Source organism: Caenorhabditis elegans, chromosome III (assembly GCF_000002985.6).
Source record: "Caenorhabditis elegans chromosome III".
In the NCBI taxonomy this organism is placed as follows: domain Eukaryota; kingdom Metazoa; phylum Nematoda; class Chromadorea; order Rhabditida; family Rhabditidae; genus Caenorhabditis; species Caenorhabditis elegans.
The window spans coordinates 2,436,767-2,457,193 of NC_003281.10; the positions used below are offsets into that span (position 1 = coordinate 2,436,767).

The 20,427-nt window shown below is 34.8% G+C and overlaps 4 protein-coding genes, 2 non-coding genes and 1 pseudogene across 8 annotated transcripts; 2 read left to right on the plus strand and 5 right to left on the minus strand.

Moving 5' to 3' along the window:
• Nucleotides 1-578: 578 nt before the first annotated feature.
• E02H9.13 (uncharacterized protein) lies at nt 579-1,975 on the minus strand. The gene is made up of 3 exons (NM_001381776.2): nt 1,821-1,975; nt 1,632-1,773; nt 579-1,277 (listed from the first exon to the last, which is right to left on the minus strand). The coding sequence occupies exons 2-3, from the start codon at nt 1,709-1,711 to the stop codon at nt 1,070-1,072; spliced, it is 288 nt and encodes a 95-aa protein (NP_001366801.1). The 5' UTR covers nt 1,712-1,773; nt 1,821-1,975; the 3' UTR covers nt 579-1,069.
• Nucleotides 1,976-3,106: 1,131 nt separating this feature from the next.
• anr-28 lies at nt 3,107-4,017 on the minus strand. Its single transcript, NR_101793.1, has 3 exons — nt 3,953-4,017; nt 3,588-3,678; nt 3,107-3,366 (listed from the first exon to the last, which is right to left on the minus strand).
• On the minus strand, nt 3,174-4,053 carry anr-26. Its single transcript, NR_101794.1, has 3 exons — nt 3,953-4,053; nt 3,588-3,678; nt 3,174-3,366 (listed from the first exon to the last, which is right to left on the minus strand).
• A 4,423-nt stretch (nt 4,054-8,476) lies between these two features.
• On the minus strand, nt 8,477-8,908 carry E02H9.7 (uncharacterized protein; the record flags this gene model as incomplete). The annotated part of the gene is made up of 1 exon (NM_001381777.1): nt 8,477-8,908. The coding sequence occupies one exon, from the start codon at nt 8,906-8,908 to the stop codon at nt 8,477-8,479; it is 432 nt and encodes a 143-aa protein (NP_001367725.1).
• Nucleotides 8,909-9,442: 534 nt separating this feature from the next.
• Nucleotides 9,443-11,930, plus strand: klo-2 (Glycoside hydrolase family 1 protein). The gene is made up of 7 exons (NM_001381778.1): nt 9,443-9,544; nt 9,605-10,124; nt 10,724-10,868; nt 10,917-11,058; nt 11,104-11,233; nt 11,280-11,482; nt 11,570-11,930. The coding sequence occupies exons 1-7, from the start codon at nt 9,457-9,459 to the stop codon at nt 11,767-11,769; spliced, it is 1,428 nt and encodes a 475-aa protein (NP_001367723.1). The 5' UTR covers nt 9,443-9,456; the 3' UTR covers nt 11,770-11,930.
• A 641-nt stretch (nt 11,931-12,571) lies between these two features.
• Nucleotides 12,572-18,041, minus strand: nhr-121 (Nuclear hormone receptor family member nhr-121). 2 transcript variants are annotated; one of them, NM_001129219.6, is made up of 11 exons: nt 18,003-18,041; nt 16,969-17,092; nt 16,837-16,901; nt 16,696-16,756; nt 15,703-15,981; nt 14,799-14,931; nt 14,191-14,405; nt 13,624-13,722; nt 13,147-13,265; nt 12,936-13,099; nt 12,572-12,883 (listed from the first exon to the last, which is right to left on the minus strand). In NM_001129219.6, exons 1-11 carry the CDS (start codon nt 18,016-18,018, stop codon nt 12,767-12,769), a joined length of 1,392 nt encoding a protein of 463 aa, NP_001122691.1. In that variant the 5' UTR covers nt 18,019-18,041; the 3' UTR covers nt 12,572-12,766. The 2 variants fall into 2 exon arrangements, with proteins under 2 accessions (NP_001122691.1, NP_497559.2); NM_065158.7 differs by having other exon boundaries at nt 12,733-12,883; nt 12,936-13,093; nt 18,003-18,039.
• A 1,368-nt stretch (nt 18,042-19,409) lies between these two features.
• E02H9.12 lies at nt 19,410-20,246 on the plus strand (annotated as a pseudogene). Its single transcript has 3 exons — nt 19,410-19,582; nt 19,987-20,087; nt 20,137-20,246. Coding segments are annotated over exons 1-3 (384 nt in total).
• The last annotated feature ends 181 nt before the right edge of the window (nt 20,247-20,427 follow it).

A 20,427-nucleotide genomic window follows, 5' to 3' on the forward strand; every position in this document is an offset into this window, starting at 1 on the left:
AAAATCATCTCTGTTTGCTAAACACACAATATTGGTCAACACTAAGGTTAAGTCGTTGTTAAATTTATTTTTTTTAACCATACGGAATGTTGTCAAAATTTCTTCTTGAAATACAACAGTGGTGTGAAATTAACAGAATAGATTGAGCTTCTGCTCCAATATTGCAATTTATTACAACATATTGAATAATTTAATTGAGTCCATTTGTGTAATAATTCTCACATTTCAATTGGTTTCAAAAAAGTTAGTTTCCAGCCGCGTGACAAGTCGGTCAAATGTTAACTAGTTTTAGTCCATTTTTTTAAGGCACCGTAACTTTTTTTGAGCAGTACCAACTTTAATCAAGTTTTCAACAGTTTTGAATAAAAAAACACCAGAAAATATTTCAGTGCAAAACTAAGAATTTTTGGCCCAATCTTTTTCAGATTTTCTTGGAACTTTTCACTCTTTCTAGTGGTAAGCTACCTATTTGCGTGAATTTCCGGAAAAGTGATCTGAAAAAGTTTCAGGTCACTTTTTCATATTTTCGCTCTTCTGCCAAGTAATAACTTCGTTTTCTGTTTTAACAAAAATCGATAACAAAGGAATAATATTTATTTAGAACAAGTATATGAAATTAAATAATTAATTATATTTGTTATCAGCAGTGGATAGATCATGAATGGCCTTTTTTGGAAGGAATGGACTTGTGGATAAGATAAAAAGAGTTGAGTTCTTGAATTTGGGTAAATTTGAGTTTTGAGATAACAGAGAAAAAGAGAATGAGAGAAGGTACTTTTGATGGAATGTGATGAATTGAATAAATGTTAGGAGTTACATTTCAGCTATCTTTAAAGATGATCCAGATAGTTTCAGGATAAATAGATTAGAAGCGGTCTAGATGTTATGTGAAAAGAGTTTTGTCAGGTGTCAAGAAAACTTTTTCAGGTTGTAGAAGTTGTCAGGTGTTAAAGACTTCTACACTCGGTAAGGGACTTCCATGTGGAAGGGATGTGGAAGGGGTGTGGAAGGGGTGATTACAATCGCTGGAGATTTCAATAATTACAATACTAAAATAATTAAATTAAAGTTAATTGTTGAAGAAACAGGGAGGGATTACAATCACGAGGAATGGTGTTGGTGTTGATGATTGGACATGAAAAATTCGAGAAATTGACACAAGCACGGATTTTGGACTGGGACAGGGGAAATCATTTTTCCTGTCACTTCTTCTTTCTGGCGATCTTGATCTTTCACGCTTCTTTCTCTCCGTAAGCTTCACAGTACATCGTTGAAATCTGAATTTTGATTTGAAAAAATAGTTAATATAGCAGTTTCGAATGGCTTACATTAGCTTTTTTAGCCCCAAAATATCCCAGAACTATCGATTTTCGCATAGAATTGTTTTGAAAACTTTTTTCAAAATTTTGGAAAAACATTATGGCTAGTAGGAGTACTGTAGTTTTGTTGTAGATCCCGAAATAGTAAGTGTAAGCCTAAGTATACACCTAAGACCAATCCTAAGCCTGAGCGTAAGCCTAAGCCTAAGCCTGAGCCAAAGCCTAAGCCATATCCTAAGCCTAAGCCTAATCCTAATTTGGTAGTTTTGAGTCATTTTGAGTCTACAAAAAGTCTGAAATTTCATTCCTCGCCTCTTCAAAAACTCCAGGTGGGACCTCCATGTTGTAGCGGTAAATTTCTTCGTAATTTTTGAGTCTTGATGGCGCTCCATTGCTCGAAAGAAGGCTTTATGTTTCTTCACAAATCTTCAAAATTCAAGTTGTAGCCCGCGTTCTGAAGTTTTTAGAATTAGAGAATAATGCTGAAAATCTAAAAATTACTTCAAAGTTCTTGTAAGACTTCAAATTAAAAATATTCCAGAAAATATAGGTCCACAACACAAGTAGACAAAGTTAATATTAGAGAAAATCAATAAGTGGTCACTATACACAAAGCGACATAAAAAGCATAATGAAGCTCATAAGCGGGGAGCTTTGCTGGCTCTGTCGTGTCTCTTGTTTTTCTGTGCTATTTCTAAAGTATTGAATTTTCAAGGGAACCGACGTCTCCTGCGTCTCTAGTGTGAGGGGAACAGGTTAGAGTGGAGAGAAACAGGTACACAGCCATCAAAACAAAAAATCTGCAATTTTTTTTGAAAAGATTTCCGAAAACGAGTTCAATTTTGACCCCTTTCGTCTGAAAGCAATTCCAGAAACTTCAAAAATATTCAAAAAATAAAAATTCTAGATTTCACCAGAATTGAAAAAGTCCAACATATTGCAAAAATTTCCAAAAAAATTTTCAGAACCATTCCATTAAAGAAGTTTCCAAATTTTTCAACAATTTCTTAAAAATTGCAGATTTTTCTAGAATTTTGAAGCAATGCCAGCTGTTCTCTGAACATTCAAAAAATCCAAACTTTTCTAGAACTTGAAAAATTCTGATGTTTTTAGTTTTTCAAAAAAATCCAAATCTTTTTAAAACTTAAAAAATTTTTTCAGGTGTTTCCCAAAAATTTTAGAACCATTCCATTAAAAGAAAATTCCAGCAAGAAAAAGAATGAAGGAATTGATAAAAATATTTGTGTATGCACAAATGAAATTTTTTTTGAAAACTGTATGTTCTCTACACAAGCCTAAAAATAATTTTTAAAACAATGAGTTTTCAACAACTTATAATTTGCACAATTTCAGAAACAATTTTCCACTCCTATCCATTTTAAAAGCAGTTTCAAAAAAATGTTTTAAATTACCAGACATGCGATATAATTGGCTAATACATATTTGACAAGTATATAATATTTTATTCGATAAAAAAGACCTCTGATCGAAATTTTATCACAAAAGATTTCGAATGTGCTCATTAATTTTTCATAGATTTTGTTGTTCCTCCCCAAAAGTTTGGACCGAGACAATTAGGAAAAATGTATGTTTTATGTGATTTTTAGGCCAAAACTCGGATTTTCCCTAAAACTAATCTGTAAATTAATTCAGAAACCTCCGAAATTACCATTTTTCAAAATTTCAAAATTTCAAAATTGAATATATCAAGTTTCAGAAAAAATCAAATTTGATGAAAGTTGGCGAAATTTCCAGAAATCGGCAGTTTTAGAAAATGCTCATACCAACAACTTTTTTTCTAAATTTATTGATTTAACAAAAATAAAACATTAAAAATCAACATGAAATAGAGAAAAAATAATTTTTTTGATTGGTGCACCCCGCGGGAAGGGAAAGGCTCCATGCATAAGTATTAGAGTGGGCGCTCCAGCCATCTCAACTTGGTTCACTTCGCAGCTCGAGGTGGAACCTCTAACTCCAGGACATAGAGTGGCACCGTCCTTTTATCCTCAAAAACACAAGTAATCGAGTGGTGGGGCCTTTGTGTCTGTAATAAAATTGTAATGTAACTTTGAAAATGTTTTCAAAAGCAAATTTTTTTTTTCAGCCAAAATATTCCCCTTGAGTCTGCTTCCACCATGACAATCTCTCTGACGTTGTTCCTTTCTGTTTTTGTTTCTCTTCTTCAGAGAAACGGGCGTACCGCGACAGTTTGTCCCTCAAGTCTCACGGTTTTTAAGGAATTTTTTTTTCAATAAACTAACTAACCTGCTTGGTGTTGTTTTCCAAAATTTTCCACAAAATTTGTTGCCTGTTTGCAAGGAGGTTTCGGTCCTTGGCTTTGTTGAAATCCAAGTTACTGTAATTCGAAGGAAAGATTAATGGTAATTCACCACTAAATTTTATTCGGAAATTTGAAATTTCCTCTCTAAATTTTTTTTCGGAGAATTTGAATATTAAGCCATATCTTTTTGACTAAATTTTTTTTCTAGAAAAATTGAATTTCCAGCAAAATGTTCCTCTAAAAATGTTAATTTCTAGCCAAATTTTTTGCCGAGAAAATTGAATTTCCCGCCAAAATGTTTCAAAAACTTTTTATGATTGTAAGGCATATTTTCTAATTTAAAACTCACAATTTCCGACGAAAAATGAGGATTGCTTACAGAAATAGTTAAAATGAAAATCCGAGAAAATAGAATAAGATCACCATACACAAGGCGACATTGAAGATAGAATTAAGGAACACTTGGAGATCAGAAAGTCCTATGGGCAGCTGTCGGGGTGGCCGGATACTGAATGGGTGCCTGATTTATTACACTTGGTCAATTAGACCTTTCAAGTGTAACTAGAAGATTAGTAAGAATTCCAATTTGCATATATTCATTAAAAATAGACATTTTTCGGCTCCAAACAACTTTTTTTTGTTGAAAAAAAAAACAACTTTTGGTGCATTTTCTGAATGTTTTTAAAATAATCTTCCGTACAAACAAGCATATTTTGTTTAGTATTTTCTGGTACAGTTGACTATGTTGAACAGTTTAAAAAAAAAAAAGAATGACTCCATATAATTTTTTAGTACTTTTGAATTTTTGAAAAAAAAACAGCTTTTGATGCATTTTATGAATTTTTAAAAATTATCTTCCGTACAAACTAGCATACTTTGTTTGGTATTTTTTAGTACATTTGACTATGTTGAACAGTTTTTTAAAAGAAAAAAGAATGACTCCAAATGATTTTTTAGTACTTTTGAATTTTTAAAAAAAAACAGCTTTTGATGCATTTTCTGAATTTTTTAAAATAATCTTCCGTACAAACTAGCATACTTTGTTTGGTATTTTCTAGTACATTTGACTATGTTGAACAGTTTTTTAAAAGAAAAAAGAATGACTCCATATAATTTTCCCTACTATTTTTCATCTTCCAGTTAACGAAATTAATTGATGTTATTTTTATATTTCCGCGTTCTATAATTTCGATATTTTTTCGCCATCATACGATACGATATTTGTTGCAAAACCCGATATATATCCAAATCCCTACACTCCTTTGTGCAATTCCATTAATCAATGGAATAAATCTCCAAAGAACAGTGTACAGGTATTTAGGAGCCGAAGATAAATTGAAGGTCTCATATGAAATAAATGTCATTCTGCCTTTCAATGTCGCCTTGTGTATGGTGACTTTTTATTTTATTCAGATTTTTTTAAAATTACCATTTATTTTGGGATTTTTCTCGATTTTGTGGGAAATTGTGAGTTTTTCTGTGAAGTTTAAAAAATATAGTTGCATTTTTGTCGGTAGATTGCTTTAAGCGCCAGTGGGGATATTGTTAGAAACCTTTTATCATTTCTATAGTAAGATAATTTATAATCTATTATGTAGTATATATCACAAAAAAGACAAATACTTAAAGGAAACAAAAAATCTCGAATTAAAAAATCTTAATAGTAAGAATTTTGAAAATTCCAAAATTAAAAAAAATTCTGAATTACGGTATAAATTTTTTAATTTTGGAAAAAATTATGACCTAGTTTGAATTTTCAAACATTACTTATTTTTTATATGATTTTTCAGATGCAGCCAAACTTGCACCAAAGTACATGTTCAAGAATGGAAATGTTTTATGAACATGTCCTCGGCATGCACCAAAAATAAGTTCAAAAAATTACGTAAGTTTTGAGCTTTTTTTTATAATTAAAAAAATTCTGAAGATTTGAAAAAAATCAAAAAAAAATTAATCTAGTTCCACAAGTTTAGGGAGTTCTTCCAAATTTTTGCATAAATTTTCAAAAAAAAATTGCAGAGATTTTTGAGAATTTTTTAAATTCTAAATTGAATAAAACAAATGTTTTCTTAAAAATTTCAAAATCTGGGAGTCGGCGGAAAACGAAATTCCGGAAAATCTGCAAATCGGCAAAACGGCAAACTTGCCGTACTTTAAATTTATTCGATTGAAATCGGTTTTATTTTATATACTTTTTTGATATCATGTCAAATCACAACATAGTGTCAAACACTCTGGAAATGGCGTCATCTTTTCAATATCGTTCAGTGCAATATTCTGAATTTCAATGTTCTGACGTTTTACTAAAAAATAAATGTTTCAGAGTTCCATGCGTTCATTTTTCACATTTGGTTTTGTTTGAAACAAAAAACAAAAAACTTTCGTTCAAAAAGTTGCATTTTTGTTCAAAAAATTGTGAACATCAGGAGATTTTTAAGAGTGAACTCAAATTTACACGCGATGTCAGGCTGTCCCATTACGGTTTGATCTACAAAAAAATGAGGGAATTTTTTCCCGAAGTAATGTGACGCATTTATTTGTCCGCTATTGAAACAATTCATGCAAAATATGCTGAGAACTCTGCGTCTCATCTCCCGCATTGTTTGTAGATCTACGTAGATCAAACCGAAATGAGACACTCTGACACCACGCGTAATTTACACAGTTTTGAAGCTGACAACTTTATTTGATGCAGAATAAAAAATGGTGTGTCCAGCTGTGGGGAAAACAACACTGGTTTAGGAGGCCTCACGAAAAAGGGAATTGGCACTGTGCCAACTCACAAAACGCAATTTTTCTCAAAGGAAACGATACAACGATGCTCTGAAATTAGCGTTTTTTCCAGAAGAAATTTTCAAAAAAAAAACGCTTTTCGTGCGTTGGCACTGTACAGTGTCAATTCCCCTTTTCATATTTCACCTTCAGGCTCTGGGCTTTGCTAAAAAATCAGCTAACAAAAACTTGAAACTGAAAATTTTGGAATATTAATACTTTCAAACTTAGAAATCCGCTCAGATGTTCATAATATTTTTAAAATAAGTAGTCCCCATCTCCAGATTGATTTAGTTTTATAGTCACATTTTGCAAGAAAATAACCCGGTTGTTTTGAACAGGACCCAAAAGTTTTTTCAAATGCATTAAACATGTACATTACGTACTATACAAATAAAAAACAGAATAGGAAAAAAAAATGAATTACCGCTGAGAAATGAAGAAAAATACAAATTTTACTGAAAATATAGAAATTACATATTAATGTACTTACTGTGGTAATTTTAAAAAAATGGCAAAAACAAGCTTTACAATGCTTCAAAATTTGAATTCTTGGCTTTCTAGAATGTTCTATTTCCGCAAACCGAAAAATTTTCCGAAAATGTTCTTCCACTGGAAAAAGGGGGTTCTCTTACTTAATGAAATTTTCTCGAATTAATAATTATAAATGTTAGTTTACGGGCCCATACTGTCAGAGTGATTTTCCATATCAACAAATTTTTCTTACATGATCAACCTCTTACAAACTTCTACAAAATAGGCAAAAGTATTTATTCAGAATGCAATCGCAAATAGAACAGTACCTAGAATGATAGGAAATACGAACAAGGAAGATGATGCTTTCGATTCGGAATCTTTTGCAGGGGCATCAGTTAAGCGGGAGGCCGATGGGGTGGTTGTCTCTTTTACATTAGTATTGATAGTAGAGGATGCCACAGTAGATGTTGAAGATAGTTCCTCCTTGGCCGATGTCACCGGAGCTGGTGTTGTAGGAGTTTCACTAGTGGTAGATGCGACTACAGTGGACGTGGAGGAAGCTAACACTTCAGGTGAAGTCTCAGCAGTATCCGGAGTAGGTGTCGTAGTAGCCTTAACAGGAGAGCATAGTCCGTCATTATTGTAATAGTCCTTTGGGCATTTAGATCCAGGAGTTCCTTGGGATTTACTTTTCCACCATTTGTTGCTGTACAGAGGTGACATTTGACAATCGATACCCTACAATGCATCTCAATCCCCATGATAGTTTTGTAATGAGGATTAAGCAATGTTGTTGAATCTTGAATAATCTGAAAAAAAAATCAACTTTTGACTAATCTAGTACTTTATTCACATTAACTCTCCAGTTCATTCATATATGCTATTTCATACTTCTTAGCCACTTCTCGACGATACTCATTCAATTCCTTCACCTTTATTTCAAACTTTGCAGGAAACTCCCTTTCGCCGCTGGTATCTTGAGCACACGAGAGCCCAAGGAATATCAGAATAAGGACAGATGCTAGCATTTTTTAAATGTGTTGTTTGATTGAAAACGGTTCCATGTTTTATACTTTCGGGTGCGATGGCAAATCACAACAAAGTGACAAACGCTCCTGGAAATAGCGTCATCTTTTCAATATTGTGATATATTTATATTTTGAATTTCAATGTTCTGACGTTTAGTTAAGGCGTGTCTGAAAATCCGAGGGGTTTAAGAAAGAGCCGACAAACTTTTGCGACGCGTACCTAAATTTGATCGAAATAACCATGTCCTGTTTATTTGATTATTTTATTTTATGTGCTGTGCTTTTTTTAATTGAATGAATATTCATGTACACGTTTATCTACAAAAAAAGCGGGAATTTTTCAAACAAAAAATGTGAAGTCAGCACCTAACTTCCAGCGATTCTTGCAGATCTACGTAGATCAATCCGAAATGGGACACTCTGACACACAGTAACGGAGACAGAATTCTGTTGCTCTTTTATGTGTCATCGAATTAAAATCGTATATGCTATATATATATTGCCATTACCTGAACTCACAACATAGTAGCGATTAAATGATCGCTAAACCTCTAACTAAACTCTACAAAGTAAACAAATTTCAAACATGTTTTTATTCAAAATGTAATCGCAAAAAGAACAGTACCTAGAATTATAGGAAATACAAACAGGGAAGATGATGCTTTTGAATCAGAATCTTCAGGGGCACCAGTTAAGCGGGAGGTAGATTGAGTGGTTGTCACTTCTACAGTAGTGCTGGTAGTAGAGAATGCCATAGTAGATGTTGAGGAAGCTTCCTCCTCAGCTGGTTTATCAGTAACTGGAGTTATAGATCCTTCCTCTTCAGATGATGCTTCCCCTCCATATAATGTCTCCTGAACTGGTGTTGTAGAACCTTCCTCTTCAGATAAGTTTATCTCTGGAGTCGAGGTTTCCGGAGCTGGTGTTGTAGAGGCATCATCAGTAGTGGATGATACCACAGAAAAAGCAGAAAAATCTTGAGCACAAGAGAGCCCGAGGACTATTGAAATAAGGACGGAGGCTCTCATGATTTTAATGTATCTTCTTTTGGATATACCCTTTATATATGTGTTTTATTGAATGGGATATTCTCACAATATCCTGACGCTAGTTTTATTTATTTTTTGTTTGTAAAGAGAGTTTGATTGAAATATAAATCTAGGTGGATTTAACAACAAAACTGTGAAAATTTTCAAAAAGGAAAAATAATTGGATATTCTTGTGACGTTAGTGTTTTCTAACATACAAAATGCTTAAAAACTGGCTACCATATACGTTATATTGTCGCTTCGCCTGTTTTACTTTGAAAGGTTATATCTCACTCCGTTACAAATATATCAATAGATAATAGACATATATCAATAGATAATAGATATATAAAAAAAGAAATAGGCAATATTTTGTTAGTTGATAAGATTTTAATAGAACAACTGACAAATGACATTTAAGCTGTCAAAGAAAAAAAGTATACCCAATTCTTTATTTCCGTCACCCCGCGCCCAAAGATGAAAAAAAAGTCAATATAGTTTCCTCCCGTTGGCACAAACGCTTATCAGTGATCATTTGTTGTTCCGCAATGTCGCTGGCAACTAAATTCCCCAAAAACTTCAAGTTAGCAACTGCAACTGCCGCCTATCAAATTGAAGGTGCCAAGGATTTGAATGGTTAGTTGCTTTATGTGATGGAGTTTTAAATTTTTTTTTTTTTGAAAACTTTTTTTTCAGGCCGCGGCTTCAGCACCTGGGATGCCATCCGCCTGGAACCCGGCCGAATCCTTGACAATTCCGACCCGGACCTTTCTTGTGATGGTCTCCTAAAGTACAAGGAGGATGTAGCTCTTCTCGCTGAAATCGGTGTCACCAACTATCGATTTTCCATCTCCTGGTCCCGAATTCTCCCGGACGGAACTTTATCGACTATCAACGAGGAAGGCATCAAATTCTACCGGGATCTGTGCCTATTGCTAAAGGAGAATAATATCGAGCCAGTGGTTACCCTGTTCCATTTCGACATGCCACTTGCGATATACGATAACGGAACTGCTTGGCTTAACAGGGAGAACTGTGAGCATTTTGAGAAGTTCGCAGATCTATGTTTCCAAAAGTTCGGGGATCTCGTGAAAACATGGATCACATACAACGAGATCAACTGTCAAGCATGGGGATCGATTGTGAAGGTTGAAGGGGAGTTCTGGTTGTGCCCCGAGCGTCCGGAGATTGAGAATCACAAACAGGCACCGTATTTGTGAGTTTGTGAAGAAATGGCGACCTGAAAGGTCCGTCGGCGTTCGGGGACCGAGTAGTTGACGGACTGAATCGATTTGCCGGCCTGTAAACGGCCCGTAGTCGGCCATGTCCGTTCTACAAGTGTATAGATTGATAGTTAGGCCAATATACACCACTGGCATAAGTTGAGTTGTTCCAGACTACCTCAAAGTTTTCGGGACGGCAGGTTTCACAGCTGATTCGTGTCGATATACGGAGCGTTCCCCTTCTCCGTAAATTGGCTGAAAGGCTCCGTAAATTGGCTGAAAGACTCCGTAAATTGGCTGAAAGGCTCCGTAAATCGACACAATGCATTTTTTGGGCCGGTAATTGTAGAATAATTAAGGCGAACCCTTCACGGTAGGCAGGCGAGAGCGCCTTACAACTTCACGTGATCAAACCGTAACGGGGGAAACCTGACACCACGTGTGGCATGTGTTTTTAGCATAAAACTCAGTCCAGTCACCTCAGTCCAAACTTAAAAACGAACCTAGCTGCTGTTGACCTTTGTAGATCACAAAGAGATTTATCCGTCTAGATCACACTCTTGCCGGCCTTACGACCACCCTATTTTTTCAGCGGCGCCGCCAACATGCTCCTGACCCACGCGAAGATCTACCGAAACTACGACCAGAACTACAAACCAACACAGCATGGGATCCTTGGAATCACGAATGGAGGAAGGTTCTGCTTCCCGGCAACCGATTCGCAGGAAGACATTGAGGTAGGGAAACTCGCATGTGCCCTAACAACTATATTTTCATTTTTCCAGGCTTGCAATCGAGCTCGCGACTGGCTATTTAACTTCACGATTGAGCCGATTCTCTCTGGTTCGGGAGATTTTCCAGTGCTGATGAGGGAGAGAATGCCGTTTATACCGAAGTTTAGTGAGGAGGAGAAGGAGATTATTAAAGGTTCGAGTCAGGGAAAGCACTTCACCGATTCAAAATTTTTTCCAGGAAGCACTGACTTCATCGGAATCAACTACTACCTCAGCTTCCTGGTTCGCGCGCCGAAAGATGGTGAGAAAGCTTCTTCCCAGTCTCAGCATGACGGTGGTTATGTGTTTGTGGAGGGAAAATGGGATAAGTTAGTAGTAGATCGTTGCATTCAATCAATCCCGCAGTTCCTTCAGAATATGCGGCGAAACCTGGATTCGTTACGCCCCTGATGGGCTCCTAAAAATTTTGAGATATGTCAAGGAAAAGTATGCAAATACTCCGGTGTTTATAACCGAAAATGGATGCATGGATATAGTCGGGCAGGACCAAGAAGATGCTTTTCACGATCAACATCGAATTGATTACATCTCTGGGCATTTGGAAGCGGTGGCGAAAGGTAAGAATTGTCAACTAGCGAAATGTTTATCATAGTCTTTTCTACGGAATCCTAATTAATCATTAATCAATAATACAGTTTTTTCAGCTCTCGATGAAGGCTGCAACGTGATCGGTTACACTGTTTGGACGCTAATGGACAACTTCGAGTGGGATGACGGTTTTGAGCTCAAGTTCGGGCTCTGTGAAGTCGATTTCGAATCTCCTGATAAAACACGGACTATGAAGAAGTCCGCGTACTTTTATAAGGAGTTTATCAAGGAGTTCAAGGATTTTCATGGGATTTGATTTAAATTTAATGTTGTGTATTTTGTATAGTTTTTGAATAATATGTACTACTAATGTTTTATAGTATTTAATGCTACATATTTGATATTAATGAAGTTGTGCAATATTAAATGACATATATAATGAATAATGTTGTATTCAATTAAGTGCTATGTATTAATATTAATGTCGAATAATATTATATGTCATGTAATGTTAACAATGTTGCAGAAAATTAAATGCTATGCACTACTTATAATGATGTGTATTAATTAGTCGTGTCTACTATTAATAATGTTGTATACATTTGAATGTTTTTTACTATTATTAATGTTCTATAGTATCTAATGCTTTGTATTAATGTTAGTGTTGAATATTTTTGAATGCTATGTGCTATTAATAATGTTGTATATTATTAAATGTCATGTACTATTATATTAATAGTGTGTTGCTCAGTGGCTATGCTTTGGGACTAAAATGCCTCTCATTTACAACCACTTCCTACACAGGGGGAGAACAACAGAGCAAGCGGGAGGATACTGGCAGAGGCGGCATTGATCAAACTATAGATAAGACATTTTGTGTGCACTGGACCACACAACAGCTATGTATTGTTTTAATGTATAGTATCTGATGATGTGTATGTACTATTAATATTGTTGTATTGATTTAAAGAACTACATATATTAGTGTCATAAAGTATTCAATGTTATACAGTACATATTACATGAATAATGTTGACTATTATTGAATGTTATGTGATATTAATAAAGCCGTATACTATTAATTTCATGTACCAATAATGATGTTGCATAGAATTAAATTAATTTAATAATGTTTTATAGTCTTAAATTTCATGTACTATCATTAATGTTGTATAATATTTAATGGTGTTGTAATAATGTTATATCGTATTAAATTATATGTAGTATAAACAAGGTAATTTTTTAAATCTAAAGCGGTCATCAGCGGTTGCCGAAGTAGATCAAACACTTTTCATTTTATAAAAATCCAATAATTAATAATTTGCACCTCCACCACCGCGTTGAATCAGCTTAATAAGAAGATCGTCCAGTTGCCATAAGTCGAAGAATTGGATTTTCTGGTGGGACTCTAAGCACTCCATTCCAACGGCCTGCAAAATAATTTATAGATACATGCCTGCCTTTAAGATGCCTCCAACTCACAAAAATACTGCTCATCATCAAAATGACATTTCCAATCCTCTGAGCAATATCCTCTTTTGTCATACCAAGGGTCTGATAATGAACGTTCAGCGCTCTTAATATGGTATCCATGTAGGTATTCATAAACTTTTTCAGTGGTACCGACACTTCACAGGTTGCTGAAACTGAAGAAATTTGGATTTTAGGGGGGAATTTTGTATGGGAGACTTACTGGAAGATTTGAAGCATACTAATGCTTTTAGAAGGACAAATTCTACAAATGTTAGGTTAATGACTTTCATTGAGACGCAGACTTCGTTGATTAGGCGGTCCATGAGCGGGCGGTATAGTCTGAAAATTTTACTTCAAACAACTGAAAAATTAGAATTTTGGACAATTTTTTGTGATAATCAAGAATGCAGCCGACATTCCCGGGAATGAAAAAACGAACATTTGAAAAATTCGGACCCGCAAGATGTCGGCTGCTGTGACTTTTTGGGAGTTTTGTTGGTAAAAACTTGTCAACTGCAAAAATGTAGAACGGATCTACAATTTTTTAATTGATACTTTTTTGCTGTAAATTTAAAATTTTCAGTTTTGCGGGTTTGAAAAACACCAAAACTCTAAACTTTTTTCAAAAAAAAAACTGAAAACATTTAAATTTTTCAATATGTGTCCATCAAAAATTGTATTATGTACATAAACTCACTTAATTTTCAAATCCGCCGTAATACAATCTTTCTCGTCCTCCCATCCGGTCTTATCCCCGTCTTGGACCCCAACGTACATTCCATTGAACATTACAAATCTGAAAATTAATTTTGAAAGTTTTGGCGACAAAATTTGAAATCAGTAGGTTTTTAGCTTTCAAATAAACTCCATATTGCTTAGGTTTTGTTGATTTCGAAAATTTTTGGGTCTCGCCACGAAAATCGCTGGGTTTCTGTAGCTTAAATCGGGTTTAGCTAAATTTTGGGGGTTTTTCACCATAATATTTATATATCTAGTACGTTTTCAATCACAATCTTTGAATTTCAGCCCAAAAGCTTTCAGTCGGTGTTTGCGTACTTTTGGGGCTACAGTAACCCGTGAAATTTCAAAATTGAGTAAAAACCCTGTAAAAAAAGGGCTAAACGTAAAATTTGACAAGAAACTTGAATTTTTTATTAGTTTTTAACGAATTTTCGATATAAATTAATTTTGAGACAAAAAATTTTTTATGAAAATTTTTTTAAAATTAACTTTTTTTCAAAATTTTTTTTTGCTTAAAACTTACTTTTCAGGTAATCCAAGCCTATAAGAAAGGTAAGACGGGTCCAATATAGTGTGATACAGTACACATCTCCTTAGAAACACAGATTTATCCTTGATATTGAGCAATTCAAAGTGCCGCCACCCTCGGAGCCATTCGTAGATCACCAGGATTTGTGGACGAATGTGCTTTTGGATTCCGGCAAATGTTAGAGGTTGGAGGTTAGATTGGGAGTATGGCTGGAAATGTTAAAAAATTTGGGTTTTGTGAGAAAAAAATTTTGTCGAAAAAAATTTTTTTTTTCGGAATTTGTTTTGAAAAATTTAAATTTTTTAATTACCTACTTTTCTAGTATAAATTTTCGAAATCAGCTCATTCAGACCTTTTAAATGACACCCATCATGCCTAGGTTCCGCTCTTTTGTTGGTCCCGCCACGAAAATTCAGGTTGCTGTAGTTTTCGTGGCGAGACCCAAAATACTAAAAATGGGCAGAATATAGGCATGATGGGGGTCAAATGAAAGGTCTTGACGAGCTGAGTGTGAAAATTTCAAACAAAAATGTTTGGACGAAATTTGAAAAAAAAACTATTTTTTCTCCAAAATTCAAAACTTTTCCAAACTCATAACTTACAATTTCATTAGCATTCTCATTTGTCAGCAATTCAGAAATACAACTATTCGAGCAATATAATAACTTTCGTCGCTCATTAAATAACCTCTCCTCCCGCAGGAGGTCCTCCAGAACCTGCTCCGCTTCGAAGTTTCTGGAAATTAATACGGGTTTCGGGGGCTTAGCATTGTTTCAGAACTTTCAGAACACTTTTAGGTTTTAAATAGGATTTTCCTCACATTTTAAGCCAAAAATTATCGAAAAATAGCAAAAACTGGCAAAGTTATAAGGTTTTGAAAATTTTTGAAAATTTTTGAAAATTTCGAAAAATTAAAAAATTGGAAATTTTTTGGGTTTTTATGTGTTTTTGTTTAGACAAGTTGAACATGTATAGTTTGAGACAAAAATTTATAAAAACACAAAAAAATCAAACTGGGAATTTTCCAAAAATAAACTCGAAAAAAATTTCCCAAAAAAATACTTTTTTTTCGAAATTTCAAATTTTGCATATAAATCTAACTATTTTCGTAATTTTTTTTTAATTTTCAGTGCTTTTTAGACCAAAAGTTGTAGTTTTACAGCAAAAAAATCCTTACTAACAAACGTTTACCTCACTTCAAAATTAGTCTGGGTTATTGTAGTTTAAAGGTACATAGACCAATTTTCTCATTTTTCTGGTGCAGTGTAAACATTATGGCACTAACATTAACATATTAAACAGAAACAAAATTTGCAAAAAAAAATTTTAGTTGAAAACAATTTCCAAAAAAAAATTTTTTTTATCAAAATATTTTTGGAGATTCTAATTTTCAAATCTTCCTGAAAAATTTAATTTTCAAGTTTTTTATTTGATTTTTAGTCTGGAATTTTTAGAATTTTTCATATTTCCTTATTATTAAAGATTTCCTTAATAAAAAAATCTCACAACGTGATATCGGTCCCAGAACACATAGAGACTGAAATTTTCGGGGAAAGCGAAGAAATCTCCTCAGAAATCGACGAAGAATAGCTTTGAGCATAGTGAATTTCCGGTGATGAATCTTCATAAATTCTCTCATCTTTTGTAACAATTACTGTAGTTGTTTGGGGTACTGTAGGTGTGGGCGGGGCGAAGGTGTGCTCCTGGGTTTTCAGGGAGTTGGTGCTGTTGTACATGATTTTTCGGCGGCCAGCGTTGCAGTCACGGCGGGGTTGGACTGCTGATCTGAAATACGTTAGGGATACTGTAGAATTAAAAAAAAAAGATTTGAAATTTTGAAAAGAAAGAATAATGGAAATTTTTTCGGGAATTTTTTTCTAAAATTTTTTTCAAAATTTATATAAAATACCCAAAAGTTTCGGAAAATTTCAGGAAGTTATTAGAATTATCCACGAAAAAAACCTGAAAATTTCTGGAAATAAATTTCGAAAAGTTGAAAAATTCCCAGAGATTCTACAAATTTTTAAAAATCAAGTATTGAATAATCTTGGGAAATAGAGAAAATGTTTGCATTTTTCGGAAGATTTCAAGAAATTACAGAAATTTTCAACAAAAAATACCTTAAGATTTCTGAAAATTATTTAAAAACTATTGGAAAATCTTTAAAACTCGAATAAAAAATTCCCAAAACATTTCAAGAACTTGGAAGATATTGCAAACCTTCAGGCAATTTTTAAAAATTCCCAGAAATTATATAACCACATTCCGAAAATGGAAAAATTCACAAAAAATCTTTAACTCAGAAAATGTTAGGTAATTCTGAAAAAAGTTCACAAAAATTGAAAATTGCCAAAAAAAACATTGGAAAATGTCTGATTTTTTCTTAATTTAAAAAAAAAACATTCTAAAATATTACTGAAAATTGCTTGAAATTTTAGGACTTTTTTGTTTCAGCTGAAACACTACATTTCCCAAATTCCAAATTTCCCAAAAACCTACCTTTCCATTCCCATATTAATGCATTTATGATACCGACAAGCTCGACAAATCACTCTCATCGCTGAAAATTTGAAAAAATTATAGAGTTTGCACAAGAAATGCGCCAGGGAGGGAAAGTGCTGGCGCACTTTCCGTGCCTACCGTAGTTCACTCTACAAGTGTTTTGGTGGGTGCAGACGAAGTTACGGTTGAGGGTTACGGTACGTCTGAAAAGCAAAAATTTTTGATTTTTCATGGTTCGGAAATTTAGTTGTCGAAATTTCAAAGACAAACCTGAAAAACGCTGCACACGCAGAACAAGAGGCCGCATTGAAATGATATCCATTGGATGGAGCTTCGCAAATTGTGCACTCCTTCATGTCACTTGTTGAGCTTGAGGTGCCCCAGTCGTGGGGTTCTGGAAGTAATTGGGTAATGCTTAATTTTACTAGAAGTAAAAATATTTTGTCTACAATTTAAGTTAAAGAACAGCTTAACATGTTAAAAATGAAAAAAGTTATGAATTTTTGAAAATTTTTTGAAAAATTGTTTTTTTTTTTGAAAAAAATAATTATTTTTTCAAATTTTCAAAGCTTCCTAGTTTGTTCAATATCTACGATTTTTCACAAACTTTTTTGCACAAATCTATTGAAATTCAAACAATTTTACTATAGATAAAACAGTCAAAACTATTTTTCATAAATTTAAAAAGTTACTGTACAAAGGCTAAAGACGCATAACCCGAAAAAAGTTGGATTTTTGTGTAAAAGTTTCAAATTAGTATAACTTCGTCTATTTTTGAGATGTTCAGAAGATGTTTTGTTCAAAATTTAGATAACTTATTGTTTTGTATTAATTTATAAAAACTTATAAAAACTCAAACAAATTTCTATAGACTACGGTAGTTTAAAGGCGCACAACCCAAACAATTTTGGATTTTTGTGTAAGATTTTCAAATTAGTATGTTTTAGTTCATTTTTAACACTAATTAACATATTTTTGATTAAAACATTGACAATTTGTTTATCTATAAAGTTTATTATTCCTTTTCGATTTAAATTCAAAACTGCAAGGAGTACTGTAGTTTAAAGGCACATAACGGTACTTGTGTATTATTTCCCCTCATTTTAATATTATCCATTTTAATAAAACGTGGTGTCCCTTTTCTTTTTTTAGGCTTAGAACTTGTTATTTTCTAAGCCTAAAAATACAAAAACTCCACACGTTTTTATTTAAAAATTTATATTTAAAAATGAGGGGAAATAATACACAAGTAACTATAACATAACTCCCAAAAAACTATTTTTAAATTAAAAAACTCAGCTTACCATGTCCATAATACATCGAAGATCCACCAGATATTTGCTGGAAAAAATGCAATTTGAAATTTTGAAAAATTAGCAGGAAAAAAATTTCAAAAAACAATTTTTTTTAAATTTTTTTGTAAAATTAATTTTAATTTTTTTTTTGAGTATTTTCAAAAATAAATATTTTGTAACCAAAATAATACAAAAACCACAAATATAAATTCCAAACAACAGACAAAAAAATTATAGTAATCCAAAAATGGCACCAGTTTCACCCAGCAAAAAAAAGTTTTCCGGGAAAGTCCACAGAACAAAATAGACTCCGGTAACCCATCAATTTCTGGTAATAGCATTAATAAATGAGAGATTTAGAGAAAAATACGAAGGAAATGTTCTTATCAAAACGGGTTTTGTAGCACTCACGTGTGTGTGTGCTTCAAGTGTGCTCCAAGGTGTAGGAGGTAAAGAATAATAGGCATTTTGATTCGATATTTTGTACTAATCAAAGAATGTATATTATTTGGGGTTGTAAAAAATAATGAACATATAACTGTTTTGCAAAAAAACTGGCTTAGACAGTCTTAGGCAGGCTTAGGTAGGCATAGGCAGGCATAGGCAGGCTTAGGTAGGCTTAGACAGGCTTAGGTAGGCTTAGGCAGGCATAGGCAGGCATAGGCAGGCTTAGGCAAGCATAGGCAGGCTTAGGCAGGCTTAGGCAGGCTTAGGCAGGCTTAGGCAGGCTTACAGAGGTTTAGGCAGACTCAGGCAGGCTTAGGCAAGCTTAGGCAGGCTTAGGCAAGCTTGGGCAGGATTAAGCATGTGTAGGCAAGCGTAGGCAGGTGTTGGCAGGCATGGGCAGGCTAGGTAGGCTTAGGCAGGCTCAGAAGGCTTAGGTAGGCTTAGGCTGGCTTAGGCAGGCTTAGTCAGGCTTATGCAGGCATAGGCATGCTTAGGCAGGCTTAGGCAGGCTTAGGCAGGCTTACAGAGGTTTAGGCAGACTCAGGCAGGCTTAGGCAAGCTTAGGCAGGCTTAGGCAAGCTTGGGCAGGATTAAGCATGTGTAGGCAAGCGTAGGCAGGTGTTGGCAGGCATGGGCAGGCTAGGTAGGCTTAGGCAGGCTAGGCAGGCATAGGCAGGCTTAGGCGAGCTTAGGCAGGCTTAGGCAGGCTTAGGCAAGCTTAGGCATGCTAAGGCAGGCTTAAGCAGGCATAGGCAGGCGTAGGCAGTATTTTTTGCAAATTTTCAACTTTCCCATAAGATCGTTTCCACTATTACCAAATTGAATTATCTTCTGTAATTCGATTTGTGATCCACTATTTCCCTATTTGAGTGAATATTTTTCAATATTTTTTCCATTTTCAACAATGCCTTCCTTTCTCCTACTTTTCGCCTTCCTAACCCCATTGGTCACAGGACTGACCCATTTCCATTTCAGTGGACAACTCAACTGCCACCTACCTATCTTCCACTATCAATTGGAAATTTGGGAAGAGGATTATTTATTACGATGATTTGCTAACCAAGCAGAGGGTGATCAAGTCATATTCCCCACATAGCTTCGTGATTGACACGCAGGAGTCGGATGATGGAGTTGATTTTGGGGTGAGTTTCGATTATCGGAAGTTAAGCCGGAATATTCCTGGCTTATGTTCTCAAGCAGGCGTAGGCAGGCTTAGAAAGGAGTAGGCAGGTGTAGGCAGGCGTTGGCAGGCGTAGGCAAGCGTAGGCGGGCGTAGGCAAGCGTAGGCAGGCGTAGGCAAGCGTTGTCAGGCGTATGCAAGAGAACGCAGGCCGAGGTGATGAAATTCTGGGGGAATTTTTCAAATTTTCTGATCTGGGGAACTTCCGCCAGGCCTAAGCCTAAGCCTTAGCCTAAATCCAAGCGCAAGCCCAAGCCCAAGCCCAAGCCCAAGCCTAAGTCCAAGCCCAATCCCAATCCCAAGCCCAAGCCCAAGCCCAAGCCCAAGCCCAAGCTCAAGCCTAATCCCAAGCCTAAATATTTCCAGGGAAAATACGAAATCTACATGCTCATCTACCATAACTGCACCACGGACCGGACTATGAGAAAGATGAGACATGAATGGGGAACATTTGGCATTCGTATTGCGTTAGTTTCTTTTTTTTTTAGTTTTTAAATAATTTATTCAAAATTTCAGAGATGCTTTTTCAACGATGAACATTGATGTTTTTGACAAAGGAGAGAAAGTTTGATATATAATTTCCGTGTTTTACGTTTTTTGAATGGAATAAAAAAATGTTGCAAATTTGTCCGTGGAGCGCACTTGCTACTAGTAGGGCTCCCATGAGGTCGAGGTCGGCGCAACGGCCTCACAGCCGCATGTGTCCAAATGTATAGTGCGGCGCGGAACCCCGAACGTGTCATTTCGCGCCTCACTCAGCTGGGAGCCCAAATTTTGCAATTCGCTAAGATTTAAAAACTTGCATTC